Genomic DNA, 16,936 nt, shown 5'->3' on the forward strand with positions numbered 1-16,936 from the left:
TATCACATTTTCTCCTCTTAAGCCTCATGCATTCATTGAGGTGTCATAGCTTGGAAAGGGAGGTAAGCCTGATTTATAACTTCATGACTTGCGTATAACATGAGATCTCTCTTATCTTTGCCTACTCAATCTTCAAGATGCATACACACTATGTTCCATATTGAGCTGTGTGGATTTTGTGGAATGGTTTTCAAGTGTGATGGCTTTCCCATACCTGTGCTTTGGTTGTGTTATTAATCTATCAAATTGCCGCAAAAGCAAGGAGAGTTTAGATTTGTATTCGCAAACACTAGATGATCTTAGAAAGAAGCTCGGCTCTTGCCTTCATATAAAAAATGAAAGAATCTCCTTATTCATCATGGGCATTTGATTAAACAGTTTCCCAAGCAGCATATACACGTATTTATATCATACACTTGCAACAGCTACCTAGTGATTCTTGTGGTTTATTTGCAACAAAATATGGTGTCTATCAACTTGGAAATGATTTCATAAACATGTCCCTGCATTTGCTTGAGATCATTATGTCAAAGAGTTATGTGCCTTGCCTACCAAACCAATTGACATGCCTAGCCTGCAGTTGTTGACTGCATGTATCTCAGGAGTTTGGTCAGACACTTCGCGTGCCTTGTCTATCTTAACATATCGAACCTTTGTGGGATTCGTTTTTACATCTACTGCCTGGACTTGCCGAGAATATCTTATCAAATAGTCACACAGTTTATCAGTACAATACATTACCGTATTGATTTGCAAGAAAATGCATGATTTAGCATCCACAATGCTATCAACTGGTGGAGAAGTGCTTCCATGATGTTTCAGCAAACAATTCACATACTTAGTTCCGCAATTATTGACTGCATATATGCATACATGTAGAGGTGTTTCTAACTCTGCTTTGGAAATATGTAAAACAGTTCACATGCCTTGTCATTCTTAAACCTTTTGAGTTATTTAGAAACTGCAACAATGCCCTTGTTCAATGGATTCACATCACCATAGAATATACCATCATTGATGGCATCAACCTACAGTTCTATGCCACAGAGAGAATATGTATTTCATTTCTTTGTGATACCTTCCCTTTGGTATGCCCAGATGCCATTGAAATGTAGCATTCACAGATCCTGAATCTTCATGCATTAGATCAAACAGTTACCATGCGTTGTTTAGGAAAGCATTTGAGCATCCAAATTTTACAACTACTCCATCACAGCTTGCCACAGTGCACATTTTCGTCTCTGTCAACTACTTCAGTTCATAAGGCATGACAAACACTTAGATGCCTTGATAATACAGCTCTACATATCTTGCCAAGAACTTCTCTCCGCCTAATCAATTCTTATTAACTAAATAAAAGGTATATAACATCATAGCCTCTTGATATATGCACATGTATGTATATGTATATGTATATGTATGTATGTATATATGTATACACATACATACATACATACATATATATTTATACATTTATATATTTATAAGTACGAACTATAGATATTACTTTGATATCTTGGAGGTGTGTGTGTTTTTGTGATACCTTCCCTTTGGTATGCCCAGATGCCATTGAAATGTAGCATTCACAGATCCTGAATCTTCACACATATAGATATTACGAACTATATGTGTGTGTGTTTGTGTCTGTGTGTGGTTATAAAAGAAAAATGGAGACGACATCACCAAACAACAAAGGTAATGGTTCTGAACATGAATTTTGATAATGATAGTTGTATATTTTTTTTATGTTTGACTGAGTAGCTCATGGTATTGCTCAACATACACTATTGCTTGCCTAGTAGTTTACCCTTAGTCATGGTGATTCAAGATTCATACCTATTTGTCCACTGATGCATATATGCCCAATTCTTTTCTGACAAGGCTTCCACCCCTTTGACGTACTCCCTACAAGGAAATTCTCCGCAGTTAAATCATATTACCATAACAAGTTATTAATCATAAACAATCATAATGGCTAACCGCCTTTTTAATTCCCATGAATTCATGATAAATAACCAACTTTCCAAAATAGCATTAAAATATCATCATAACGGTTAACTAGCATGCCAACTTCATATGGGATTATAACGATTAACCATCTTACCATTTCACATGATTGTAACTAATTTTACCTAAGTTGCCGATTCGGGTTCGGGGACGGGTTCGGGTTCGGGGTTCGGTTCGTGGGTTCGGGCAATTTTTTTTTCCCCATTTGGGTTCGTGGGTGGGTTCGTTAGTGTGTATATATATATATATATATATATATATGCAAAAAAAATATAAACTCATATAGTTGTAAAAGTAAAACTAAGTCATTCCATAGTATGAATATATCAATGTTACTTGATTATTGATCAATGCCAAATGTCAAAGATAAACATTAAATACTCACTCATTAATCTATGCTAATGTTGTAAATAAAATCATACATTGAATTACTAAAATGCAAAATGGAATTTCAAAACATAGACTACTTCATCAGATTGATAGATAATAAATTATGACTTAATAAAGTTTGAAACTGTGAAACATAGTGATAAATCATAAATGACTCAATGAGTCAATGACAAATGTTTAAACATAGTTTATCAAAGATGCAAATGCCCTTCAAGGGTCAAATGGGTCATCAAAATATGAGGGATCAATGGCTTCATCCTCATCTATATTATTGACATTTTCCACATCATTGGAACCCAAACCGGTTCCACTAGCCCCAGATGCAGCCACATCCTCCTCCTCGTCCTCCTCAACATCTAGCAAGGCAATTCTAGATATATCTTGGACAGTCATATCCAAGTTAGAAGTCTCAGGTAGTACATCCCACAACTTCTCTGGTCCCTTCTTATATCCTGGATCCTTGCGTGATAAGAGGCGCCAGTTGTTGTGAATAAATACCAAGTCCTCTGCTTTCTTTGAACCCAACCGGTTACGCTTCACTGAGTGGATAAAGGAGTATGTACTCCAATTCCGCTCAGCAGCAGAAGAGCTTGCAACCTAGAGAGACAACCAACAAATTTTAAAAAATTAGCTAAGTAATTTTACAATACAATAGGAATTTAAGAGTGCTAATTCGACAAGCTAAGTAGCCATAAGAAAAGGAAAAAAAACTTAAATACATACTTGTGACAAGATCTTAATGGCAAGAGGTTGGAGGTACAGGTAACTTTCCCCATGTAAGTACCACCATCCAATGGCATCCAATTTACTTTGGTCATTGATTGCATCAGGCTCTGCATTTTTGCTTGAGACAAAATCAACAAACTCTCTCCTAACATTTGATGCCACATCAGGATCACTAAAGAGCCTGTTAAGTGCCCTCTTATACCCAGCAGCAACTTCAGGATCTCTATATGGTGCCACTCTACCAGGAATCGCAAGTATCTCACTGCTATAATATCTAGGAGAAAGTGCATATGCCAAGAGGTGCAAAGGTGTAGTCATCTTGTTCCAACGATGTAGAACAATTTTCTCCACCTTAGTGTACAAGGTATCAGGATCCTGCTCTCTCCTCTGAATGACCTGGGATGTCAAATGATGTACATGTAAGTTATCTTGATGTAGTGTTAATAACTTAATTAAAATCAAAAATCAAAATCTCTCAATAAACAAGGATAAAGTATTGTATAAAAATTTAAACTTACTGATTTCATTCTTTCTAGCATAGAGTCCATGGCATCATATATGTTTCCCAAACAAGGCTCATCCGTGTCGGCATACCGAAGCATAGACATGATGGGCTCGGTGAGTTCTAATGCATATTCCACCCTATTCCAAAAATTATCACTCAAGATCAAATCCTTTACAGTTTTGGCCTTTTCTGTATCAGCTTGCTTCCATCCACCCCATTTGTTGCTAATAACCATTTGACCCAATGCCTCTTTCACCCTCACAAGTCGTCTAAGGACGATTGTGTGTGAAGCAAACCTTGTTTCAGCAACCTATTACCATGTTAATTCAAATTGTAAGTTAATATGATAAGTTGATAACACAAAAATTTAAGAATATGTATTAAATTTTGTAAAGTATGACACAAAAATTAATATGATAAATGAAGCTAAATAAAGTTTAAAATTTACCTTCAATAATTCCAAGCGGGAGAAAGTTCTGAAAATTGCTTGTGACATATGGTGGTTTGTCACAAACATTTGGATCTGCTCACCCTCCTCATACACATTTTTCATCCATTCAATTTGGCTGCCCATTGTTTTCATCACCAAGTTCAAGGTGTGGACAGTGCATGGTGTCCAAAAGATATGCTCATATCGTGCTTCTACCAAAGCACCTGCAGCCTTACAAACTTTAGCATTGTCCGTTATTACTTGGACAACATTGTCAACTCCCACGGACTCTATGGATTCAATGAGAAGTTGGGCAATAAAATTTGCATCCTTTACTTGCCCTTCACAATCAACCGCCTTCAAAAACATTGCCCCCTTGGGGCAAACAGCAATCACATTTATTAAAGGACGGTTTTTGCAATCTTTCCATCCATCAGAGACAATGCTCACCCCCGTTTGGATCCAAGAATCTCTTATTGGTTTGAGGAGGTTTTCTACATTCTTTCTCTCCTTATGCAATATGGTGGTTCTCAACTTTTCATATCCAGGGGATTGGTAACCATGAGGTGCATCATTTATTGCTTTCACCATCTCTCTCCAATAAGGGGATCTCACTAGATTGAATGAAACACCATTTGTAATGAGGCAACGCCCAACCTTTATATCAGCAATTTCTCTCTTGTCATTTTCAAATGCCGTATCTAATGGGCCTCTCTTGCGGGATGCGGGTGTTTCTATTTCATCTTCATCCATAGATGGGGTAGGTAGGAAGGGATGTGGTTTACTAATTGTTTGAGAGGGTGGTGTTGGTGGTATTTGCTTTGACTTATCTTTTTTTACCTTTGACACTAACCTATCAGCCTCTTCTTGTTCTTTTAACATGCCTGCTATTTGAGGAGCTGACAACCCTTTTTTACCTCCCTCTGGGGGCCCCTCACACATGGAAATCCCTTGACCTGGTGGACCTATCAAATGATGTTTAACCCGGAAATAGGAGCTTCTATATTGGTTTTGGCAAAAATTGCATTTCCATATATACCCTCCCCCACCAGCACATTGCTCAATTCTTGTTGTATACTTCCACAAAGGAGAGCCTTTATCAATTTTAAATCTTTGGGATCCCACCCCACCCACTGAACCCTGACTACTCATTCTTGGATTCTTGCAATCTATAAAAACAAATTTAAAAAAATATTTCAAAACTTATACAAAACTTGATAAAAATTTAGAACAATAAATATAAAAAATTTAAAAAACTAAAAACAAACTATGAAAGAAGCAAAAGGAAGGATCAAATGCATACCTGGAACACTCAACACTGATTATTTGAAGGATTTGAAACTCCACAAATAATCTCTACAACCTTCTCTTCAAACTTGCAAAATGGCCACACCAAAATGAGAGAGCAAAATGACAAAGCAAATGAGAGATTAGATGAATGAAATGCATCTAATAGGCCTTACTTTAGGGTTTGGCAAAAAAAATAATGAAAAAAACATTATTTTATTGCTTTTTTGGGCCACTTTTTGGCCCCACCTGCCGCGGGTCCGCCCGGATTCGCCCGGGTCCGCGACCGGTCCGGGCAGGGTCCGCATTTTGGCCTGCGGGTCCTCCCGGGTCCGTGCTTGCACGGACCCGGGAGGACCCGCAGGCCAAAATGCGGACCCTGCCCGGACCGGTCGCGGACCCGGGCTCGGATCCGGACCCGAATGAATCCGGACCCGGACCCGAGCTCCAGGGTGCGAATCCGGTAACTTAGAATTTTACCTGTCAACAGACTTCACATGATACCTCAATGGTTATATGAACATTTCAAATGGAGCCAAAAATTGGGATGTAACATACCCTCCCCCTTGTGATTCATCGTCCTCAATGAATTCTGAAATTTTAACGAACACTATAAAGGAGCATTTAAAATTGGGATGCAACATACCCTCCCCCTTGTGTTTGATCGTCTGCAATGGTCTTTGCAATTTTAGACACTAATAGAATATTCCAAATACAAAGTGTATATATAGCATCATGAATTTATTTCAAAATTGAATCAAAATCTAAGTCATGACCAAAAATCAAGGTCCATTATTCATTTACCTCAATGCTTCCAAAAAAAATGCTTGCATGGTATCATAAAATAAAAAATGAAACACACACTTAAGTTTACTTTATCGTACTTGTGACCACATCCGCATCACTTGAGTTGATCATGTTTTTAGGATATTCTATTTCATATTCTTGTCATACTCTTGTAGACACACAATATCTTTAGTTCAATTCTCATATAAGAGAATTTTTTAGTGTTCAATAATTGAGAGTAAGATAAGCCATTCAAAATTGTAATTCATCAACTAACATGTTCTAGATCATAACTTGATCACATAATTTAAATCATTCATACATACCATCTAGCATATGGTACTCATTAATGAGTAGATCATCCTTGTAAGCTCACGGATCAACTGAAAAAAGTTAGTGGAGCAATGTTTCCATTTATGTAACCTTAGCCTTCATGCCCATCTTATCACAATAATTAGGATAATCATTTCATGATAGAAATATACTTTCATCTCTAAAACAATATAAAAACCGCTCAGTATGTCGTGATATTACCATGTAAAATCAATGTCGCCTATGTACGTATAAAAATGTGTCAAAAGGTTATAACATGTTATACTATGAAAGATCACCATACATCCAATCCAAATCATAGAGGTTAGAATAGACATGGTACCACACTATCTATATCCCAATCTCTTAGCACTTGAACTACATGCCCACATGCAATTCCTGACACGAGGGTGTGGCCTTGATGCTTGTATGTTTTTTTCACCATATTTCGATTTTGGCTTAGGCCCAAAGTCCTATCTATCTACAGAACCTTTACATTTCCATGGAACTCCACCTTTCATACTGAAATTTCTTAACTCAACCCATCCTTGGGTCATGAATTGATCATAAGCATCTAATACAAATTTACATAGGCTTCTTATCAAGTAGATCATCTAGGCGTGCTTGCCAATCGCCTGTAAATATTTGGGAATTTACCTTTCCCATTCGTGTGACTTAGGCTTTCATGCCCATCTTGTCACCGTAATGTTTCAAGGAAATATTAAGTCAAACAAAAGTTACATCTATAAATAAGCATTGATAGTTTCAATTATGCAAGTGTGTTTACTCCTATTGGAGCACAATATGGCCTTCTTGTCATTTAATCAATATTAAAAAGGATTATCATTTTCAAGTTTAAAAAGTTCTCAAATCATGGTTCTCAATTTTATTTTTCATTCAGTTCAAGTCCAAAAATGGATAACAAAATATTTCTACCATTTCATATGAACAGGAACATAATTGCATAAAGTATAATGCTGAAAAAATGCAACTAAAAAGAGATATCTAGTCACCATCAAAGTTTAGATAAACCCGCATCAAGGTTATAGTTACTGGTTTGTATTGTGCAAACCTCGACATTTGGGCCTGGTGTAATCTTCCCATTCTCTACTGAGAATGGCCCTCCCTCTTGAGATAAGGCACATGTACCATTTTTGTCCTACCATCCAAGCATATCGATTTTTCGAATGTCTGCTTAGTAACAGGCAGACATGCCTGATTAACTGGCACCACCAACATTTTGTGATCAAATTAGGCAAGCATGCTTCTAAATGACCTTGGCCAAGGATTTAGATGGGTTTATGATACCCGATCACCACCACTCAACTTGCCAATCATGTTATTTTCCTTAGTTCTGATTCATCTTTATGATTTTGCAAATTTATCCATCTGTCCATTTCATATGGACCACACCGTCATCTCAACCTTTCTTGGCTATTCTGGACGATCCACGGTGTTATTTCTTTTTTTTTCCAACTTACATTATACAATATTCAATTATGCAATATAAATCTCATTTAACATTAAATTATCAATTCCTCTAAAATAGTCTTGGGCCCAAGGTTCATTGTCAAACCTAGAGCTCTGATACCATATGTAACATCTACTTTTTTGGGGTCTTAACTAACTAGCATATCTTAGAAAATACAGTTACTAATTTATATTTATGAGAAGGAAGTTACAACAGTTATGTTCATGTCAAAAAGTTCAACGGTTATTACCAATTTAAATGCATATCATAACTAACTATTGAAGACATCGTCAATGAATTCAACAAGGAATTTAAAATCTACATATCGTAGAATTTAAAACCGAAATCTGTCTAGGGATGCTTTTGCAAAACCCAGGTGAGTCCATATATACTGCTTAGGGAACAAATAGCTATACCACTTTATCGTAATGACTAATACCATCAAATACCACTATATCATTTAGGGCATCAAATATCACTGTATCATTTAGGGCATCAAATACCATTGTATCATCCATTTTCTTTCTATTGCTAATTATGGCAGTAACATAAAGTTAGAAGGTACACTCATATTCATTATTCACATAAATAAAAAAGACTGAAATAACAATCCATCAGATAAACTATCTCTTGCATATAGATACATTTCATGTTCAATTGGAAGATCAACCGATCTAACTAGTTACCAATTATATTGACGAGAAAAGTTGCTTTCATTAAAGGAATTAATTGAATCAATGATATAAATCAATCCATCATATCTTTTACTCGTAAAAACATCATAAAAGTAAAATACATGTTACCAACAAATGTTTGAATGCATAACTTATCTTTGTCTAGTGCATGTTCTGACATCTTATGGAGAGGGAAACATTATCAGGGACTTAACCTCCCAATCGCAAACCCTTAAAATATCCCCACATAATCTCATTCGAGAAAGGCCCTCCCTACCCGAAATAGAAATGGAACACCTTGTTCAGCCACTGAACATCCTAGTACTTAATTCCACCACTTGACTTGACAACAGGGTACATATTGGACAAACATGAGCTTACTTTGAGAAATTTGTAGAGGTTTATTATAAAATTTATCTATGGTAATTCTGACTTCTTCTTTTGCAGGGATTTTCTTTACCACTTCACCCTCTTTCATTGGCCATTCCTGCCAGGGTGAGTCCTTGATGTTGTTCAACTTGTTAATCATGGAATTCTATCCATTAGCGGGTACACTGCTGGTATACAACTGATACAGGGACGCACTTCAAATCAGGCATCATGTCGTTCTTATGACTCAGAACCACACTTGTTTAAAAATAAAAGACAATTCACAAACATTCCAAAATAAGGAAAGAATTGTTCTTTATGAGAGCCTCTCATATTGTATATTCGTCCCAATCTAATATTGACAGTTTGCATTTGATCTTGAAGGAAAATAAAAAGGAATCGACATTACATGAGCCAAGTGCATATATACTGAGCATACCGTTGATGCATACTTTAAACAGAGTTGAATGCATGATTTAGCTATCACGAAAATAATTGCATCAATTAAGAGTATGATGAATGAATGTAGAAAACACCAACATAACCTTAAACGAATGCTTGGTGGGATTCAAGATGCCTTTGCCAAGCAGCTCAAGCTAACTTGACTGTGAAAAGAAAATGCTATCACTAGTATGTAGAAGCCTGCAATGAAAACAGAGATATTATACTCAGTTTATAAACAACAATTAGAGTTGAGAGAAGGGAAGAAGAATGGCGTTCCTTCTCAGACGTGAAATGTTTTTAAATCTTGAATAGCCTCAAGCGAGCATAGCTCAAGGTGACAGTTTCAATCAAGACCATCGATTTTTAAGCTCACCGATTCAAAAGCCTTTAAAGAGTGGCGCCAAGTGTACATGTCGCCCCTCGTAGAGAGTTATAAGTTCTGAATTATTAAAGAGCTCCATTGATATATATATATATATATATACTATTTTTAAATGATTCCATCATGCTATTATGGTATCTAAAGTCGCACTCATTAAAATATGTATAACTATATATGCATGCGTAGTTTGGAGAATATGGTTTATTATAACATCATATCCTCTTGATATATGTACATGTATATACATATATATATATATATATATATATATATATATATATATATATATACATATATTAATAAGTACGAACTACAGATATTACTTTGATATCCTAGTGGTATCATAAATAAATATATATGGGTGATGATGATAGAAAAATGGAGACATCACCAAACAACAAAGGTAATGGTTCTTAACATGAATTTTGATAATGATAGCCTTTTTTTTTTATATGTTTGACGAAGCAGCTTATGGTATTGCCCAACGTAAACTCTTGCTTGCCTAGTTGTTTACCCTTAATCATGGTGATTCAAGATTATACCTATTTGCCCAATGATGGTGGTGCCCCTATGCCCAATTCTTCTCTGATAATGCTTCCACCACTTTGACGTGCTCCCTACAAGAAGATTCTTCACACTTTAAATCATATTACCATAACAAATTATTAATAATAAACAATCATAATGGCTAACCGCCTTTTTAATTCCCCATGAATTCATGATAAATAACCAACTTTCCAAAATAACATTAAAATTTCATCATAACGGTTAACTAGCATGCCAACTTCATATGGGATTATAATGATTAACCATCTTACCATTTCAAATGATTGAAACTAATTTTACTTGTCAATGGACTTCACATGATACCTCAGCGGTTATATGAACATTTCAAATGGAGCCAAAAATTGGGATGTAACACAATTTAATTTGTTATTATTTTATATTTTATATTTATAATTACCATTTATTTTATTACTATGCATTATTTGTTTATATAGTAATTATTTACTATTATATCTTATTTCAAAACGAGGATGATATAATAAGGGTTGTCAACCTGAGAATATGATAAATCCTTCAAACAATTTGCAATAATATTTGTACAAAGCACGCATCTAATTGAAATTGAAGTCAGAAACGAAAAAATACAACATTGGCACAAAGAGCTGGAATTACGAGTGTTAATGCACACCTTTACACACCCCTGGTGAAGTGGTTGGACCTTGGCTGAAACTCATACTTGAAGACAGCACTCACCTGATGAAATCATTTCAGAGGTATCACTGCTCCAACAGTTCTTGTGTCCCATGAGATGCATCAAGAACCTAAGTAGGTTAGGAAAATTTGGAAAATACCATCTTGCCGCTAAACCTAGACAGGATCTTTCATTATGCCCAAATATTCAGCTGAGGTGACAAACATTTCATAGAAACTAAAGGAAAATGATCCAGACAAAACCAACAAATAGTTGTATCTTCTACTTCTCTAATTCCTGAAAGTGAATCAGATACTACTAGCCTTGGGCCTGGAGCCTGCAATTTAGAAATATAGGTTGCATGGTTGCACCACATAGTATTCCTGGCTTCCAACCATCATTGGAGAGTACAAGCTGTATCATCTTTTTATTCATATTTCCACTTGCCATAGCTTTCTGAGTTCTGTATTCCCTTGTCAACATTCAACAGTTGATGCAATTGATTGCAGGCTATCTAGATGAAGAAGGACTGTGTTATCATATCCAATGGACTAATGGAAAAAATGATCATATTAGTCTTTCCTTTGGGTGGAACAACGACGCTTTGGGTAATAGCAAATGCAGATCTTTGAGTAGTATTTTTGAAGAAGCTTTGGTGGAAGTGCGGGTGAAAATATAGCAAAAATAGTCAATAATGATGTAGCAAATTAAGTTGCTAACAGTAAAACTAAGTTACAAATGGATAGATAGCAAAAATAGTCAATAATGATGTAGCAAATTATGTTGCTAACAGTAAAACTAAGTTACAAATGGCTAGCAATAATGATGCAATTGCCATTCCTAGGATAAGGGGTTATAAAACCCTTCTAAACATTCTTTGAACTCCTTGCTCAGCCAATTGCATTGATCTAATTTTGGATGTGATTGGCAAAAAATAATGAATAAGGCCAATTCTGAAGCAAAGCCAAAAACATTTGCAAGTATAGTTGAAATCATGCTTGGGTACTCTCTTTAGTGAGAGACTTCATAGATAACATGAAGATGGTCTGACATTGTGTCACTAGATTTAAACCTCATTCATCAGTTCACATCTTTCTTACAAGCAAAAGTTTGTTTGAAGCAAATATTTGTAAGTGATAAGTGGGGCAAGTCTTCATAAACAAAAACAATTGTTGGAATCAATGTGGTGGATTGATTCTAGGATAGCCATTTTTCCCACTCCTACAAAGGAGATTATAAATGCAAGACTTCAAAGCTTTTTTCCCTTCCCTTTTTTACTGCTTGCTTCTCATTTACAAAATAAAAATTTACTTTTCTAAATAACTGGTTTTGACTTTTTAAAAGTGCCATAGCCATTGGTTTCCCTCTTGTGTTCTCTCAGGAGAAAATCCAGCAAATCCAAGTGGGCATGGCAATTTTATAAAATGTGGAAGCCAAATATGTGCCCACATGGGAAAACATCTATGCTCTACAGCATTTTGGAGATGGGGGCAAGAGGATAGAAAAGGACGTGTTTCCAAGATATTTCCTAGAAAACCAAAAATAAGAAACAGTAGGGGACTGCAGTATACAAATTTTTAAAATATATATGTGTGTGCATTCGTGCGTGTGCATGTGCATGTGTGTGTGAACTTTTAAAAAATATATTTAAGAAATTATAGATAGAGGGAGGGTGAAGAGAGAGATATGTCAATAATTGGTAACAACAAGACAATACAAAAACAAATCACTGATTCACAAGTTGAAACACTAGTATGACAACATAAATGATAATAGCAGCAGTATAAGTTCCAATTTGACAAAAATAAAATTCAGTCTAAGCTCGACAAGGACAAAAGGTTTGACAAATAATTGTATCTAATTTGCTTAATATAAATATGATTTTTTTTAAATAATATGTATATCATTGAAAAGTAACTAACTGTAAATAAACTGACACGATTTTTTAATTATTTTTCTCAAATGGGTATTATATAAGCATGTCTATGCATACATATACAAATAATTTATAAATTATATATATTATAATATGAAAAGCATGTACGTGAAAATGGAGCACAGGAATGGTCATGAATGAGCAAAGTTTTTGTCAGCATCAAGATTTAGTTTATCGGGATGCTTTGAATTGAGATGGCCTTTCATCAAGAGGCGAGGAGTGTATTAGGAGTATAGGTGGAGAGATTTTGATTATAAAAAACGGTGAAATAGGGTTTAGGGTTTCAGATTATGGAGGTGGTGAGAATGGGAGGATCATAGACCAAGCAGATGAGAGGTGGGTGGCACATCAAGGAAATTAATTTGGATCGATGTTGTTGGAGGATAAAGTGGATTTTAACAAGATTGCTGAGAAATTTTGGCCGTGAAAACAGATTAATGATCAAGAGAGCCTTTCGAAGGCTAAACCCTATGATTGACCATTGTAAGATGGTTTCTTTGTTGGTTGATGATGTTAATTGGAAAAAGATTTGTTAATTTTTTAAAGTCTCGTGCTTTTGTTTCTGAAATGGGGTGGGAGTTGGCTGACTTTTTCCAAGATTAGAGCCTGGTGTGATCATCAATGGGGGGAATCTGTTCATTGAAAACCCCTAGAGAATGGTTTCTTTCTAGTTGTCCACTCATTTGAGTGTGATTGAAATGGACTATGAATAGTGGTCCTTATTCATTAGATGGTAAAAGGTTTTATCTAAGACGTTGGGAGCCCAACAGTAATCTAAGTAGGATACCAAAGAAATCCTAGTTTCAATTAGCCTAAAACATATTCCCAAATAGCATTGTAGTGTTGACACTCTAAGGTCGATATGGAACAAGTTAGGAACTTTTATGGAATCGATTAAGACAGTAGATAAGAGGCAATTCCAAATGTTTCCTAGGATTTGCATCATATGGCAATCATGTCATCCACTACCAGATATGACTGATTGAATTCAAATCAAGGGAAGGAACTTGGAGGCAAATGTTGTTATTGGATGAAGAGGTACTGAAATGCTCGAAGTGCATAGGTGATGATCACGATTAGGAGAGTTGTGTGGAGAATAGCAAAGGGAAAGGGCTAGTTGAGGATTCATTGGTAGAAAAGGCCATTTGAATGACAAAGGTGGGGGGTAGGTGATGTTCTCCAATGACAACAAGAATGGAAGATAGTAGTGGAGCAAGGAACATATGGAGCAGGGTTCTCAATGGAGCAACAATCTTGGGCACAAAGGAAAGATATTGATGATAATTTTGAATGGTAGAGTAATTCTTCTGATGAAAGGCTTCAAGGGAACATGTGCCCTATTAATGAGGAGGAGGCCATGCCAGGGATGAAGGAATGAATGGGGGTAGTTTTAGAGGTATTCAGATGGGTGTAGATGTTCATGGTGTTGATGGGGAGGGAACTCCAAATCCAGAGTCAAATACAAAAGTCGTACGTGAAGGAAGTGGAGGGTTGGTGACTGAGGAAATGAAGGATGATTTTCAGCTTAGTTTAGAGGCAGAGGAACATACCAATAGAGAGTTACAAGATAGATCGATCAAGCTTGGGGAGGATGGCCAATGTAGAGCTCTAAGTAGGAGTGATGTCTTAGACCTTAAAGAACAAAGAGGACATTTATGATTGACGGTACCTCAAACACAAGGCAACCTTTAACTACATTCCTATCTCCCCCATAAAGAATTTGGATAGCTCCTTTAAAGGCGTGAGAGAATCTAGTGGAAATCTGGATGATATGAGCTCCGAATTTGAATCGGAAGAACACAAGGAGCTAGATTTGTTGGGGTTGAGCGATAGTGTGGGAATTACAAAGACTAAGTCATTAGAACAAACATCTACTAAAAGTAGTCGTGTGAAGATTGAGGAGAAGAAAAAGAGGGGCTATAAAAATCAAATAACATTGGCTTTGGTCGAAAATGCTTTAAGACAAAGCAAACTAAGGTTGCCTTTTCCTGACAGCCATGAGGGTCCTATCATGAAATGTGAGGGGCTGCAATGCCCCTGACAAAGTTCATTTGATCAAAAGGTGTTTTGATCAAATGAGGCTAGATTTAGCATTAAACCTGGAAACTAAGATAAAGGAGCGAGATTTTGATGTGTTCTTTAGTAGCTTTAATAGATGGAAGAGTTAGTTAATAGAGTGCAAGGAGGTAATTAGAAGGCCACAATTCTACTATGGATGTGGAGGTAATTAGACAAGACATATCTTGGAAATGGCTAAGGGTGATTCTAACAAGGGAAAGAAGGAAGAAGTCAGTATTTGCGAGGACCTACAAAATGTGTGATGTGTGAGGAGGCCGAGCAAAACGGTTGACCATTTATTAGTGCAATATGATGTAGCTTCTATGCATTGGATCATACTAAGAGAAAACTAGGATAGCAGGGGCCTTTGGAAAATGCGATAAAGGACGTGTTTGAGGGATGGCCAGTAATGCGAGGTATGTCACTCTTCCTAGTATTTAGATTGTTTGTCCATCGGTGGATGTATGAGAAATATGCAAGGAAAGGAATAGGCGCATCTTTCAAGACAAAAAGAAACCTATAGAAAGATTGAAATGGCGGATTAGTCATAATTGTAGAAGTGATGGGGGCAATGGTTTCTCATAAACAGAGTCTTTCATTCCCATATACAAAACTGGATAGCACAATCCATAAAGAGAGGTTGGGTATTGGAATTAAATCTGGTATGGGAACCTTAGTTGTAAGGAAGAAGCATGATAGGGGGAGAAGGTGATGTGGAAGGAACTGGATGCGGATTGATTCAAAGTTTATTTTGATAGTGCTGCAAGGGGTAATTTGGGGCCCTCTGGAGTTGGGGTGGTGGTAAGGGGCAATGACGATAATATAGGAAAGGTCTTAGGCATTCGCAATATCCATCTAGAAAATGGCTCATTGATTAAAACTCAATCTAAAGATGACTACCAATGCATGGTATTTGCAAAACTTTTTATGGTACATTAATAAGGATCTGTAGGGATTTGACAACTTTAAAGTTAACCATATTTCGTAGGCAAGGTAATATTGAGGTAGACATACTTTCCAAGTGGGAAGTTACTTTTGAAAATGTAGGAGATTTAAACTGGAAGATTATAAATGTGGTACATGTGATCTTTCAAATATTTTGAGCAGCAAGTAAAGGTAGTGGGGTCTATGATTAATTCCTCCAATTATAGGGTGGTCACTGAGTGTGAAGGATGAATTTTAATTTGTTATGCATGTTAGAAAGTTGATGGTGTGTGTGATAAGATTTTCATTGATAATCTTTAGATGGTTGATAGCCTATAGTTAAGAAGGTCATTTTTCTAACTAACATGGGCAACATTTTATTATGTCATCTGAATACAGGTATATAATATCTTAAAAGATGATGGTTGGTGGTGGACTCATTTAAGCATTAACTATGGGAATTACTGGTTTGGTATGAATGACTGATTGCACGAGCCATGTGCCCTTTTAGGAAGTTTGTTTCGACAAACCACACACCGTCGGAAGTTGAATGTGGACGTTGCTGAGCTTATTTGATGTAAGGTTTGGAATTAGCGGAGAATGTGGAAATAGTGAAGTGGGTCATGAATTCCTTAACTAAGAGAAAGATAATTGTTAGGATGAATTTTCAATTGGAATGGGCCTATCCAGGAAGTGGTTTTGATTACTGAATGCTATTAAGATAGTGATGATTCAAGGAAGTTGGTCACGTTTCTTTTGTGTTGGCCAAAGAGAGTAAATCAAGGGATGTATAAGAGGAATGTTAGGAAGGAATAGTATGCTCTTTAGTTGGCTATTCGGGAATATCACGACACAAGTGGGCATTCAAGAGACGAGGATCCTGTGCATTTCCCATAGCGATGCTGGACTTTTAGAGTTGTGCCCGTGTGATGATGAGGTGAAGTTTCTATAGTGGCAAGTTTTTGGTGGTGTTTTGACAAATTTTGGTTTCCGAAACTGTTCATATCCTTAAATTTCTGGTGATGATGCGGCAATCA

At 36.3% G+C, this 16,936-nt stretch overlaps 2 protein-coding genes across 3 annotated transcripts in view; both read right to left on the reverse strand.

Annotated features, from left to right (window-relative positions):
* LOC149567641 (uncharacterized) overlaps nucleotides 1-16,936 on the reverse strand; it is a 68,699-nt gene that overhangs the window by 29,577 nt on the left and 22,186 nt on the right. Inside the window, exon 3 of one of the 2 annotated variants that reach the window (XM_089820894.1) lies at nucleotides 1,837-1,905. The exons of the other annotated variant lie outside the window; for it this stretch is intronic. Coding sequence (XP_089677020.1) covers nucleotides 1,837-1,905 — 69 coding nt within the window. The remainder of the gene's footprint in view (nucleotides 1-1,836; nucleotides 1,906-16,936) is intronic. 2 annotated transcript variants of the gene reach the window in all.
* LOC149567642 (uncharacterized) lies at nucleotides 2,484-5,281 on the reverse strand. Its single transcript, XM_089820893.1, has 4 exons — nucleotides 4,077-5,281; nucleotides 3,642-3,938; nucleotides 3,121-3,519; nucleotides 2,484-2,994 (listed from the first exon to the last, which is right to left on the reverse strand). The coding sequence occupies exons 1-4, from the start codon at nucleotides 5,208-5,210 to the stop codon at nucleotides 2,608-2,610; spliced, it is 2,217 nt and encodes a 738-aa protein (XP_089677019.1). The 5' UTR covers nucleotides 5,211-5,281; the 3' UTR covers nucleotides 2,484-2,607.

This window comes from Cupressus sempervirens, chromosome 3, assembly GCF_028749045.1.
Source record: "Cupressus sempervirens isolate cs-2001-9-10 chromosome 3, ASM2874904v1, whole genome shotgun sequence".
Taxonomy (NCBI): domain Eukaryota; kingdom Viridiplantae; phylum Streptophyta; class Pinopsida; order Cupressales; family Cupressaceae; genus Cupressus; species Cupressus sempervirens.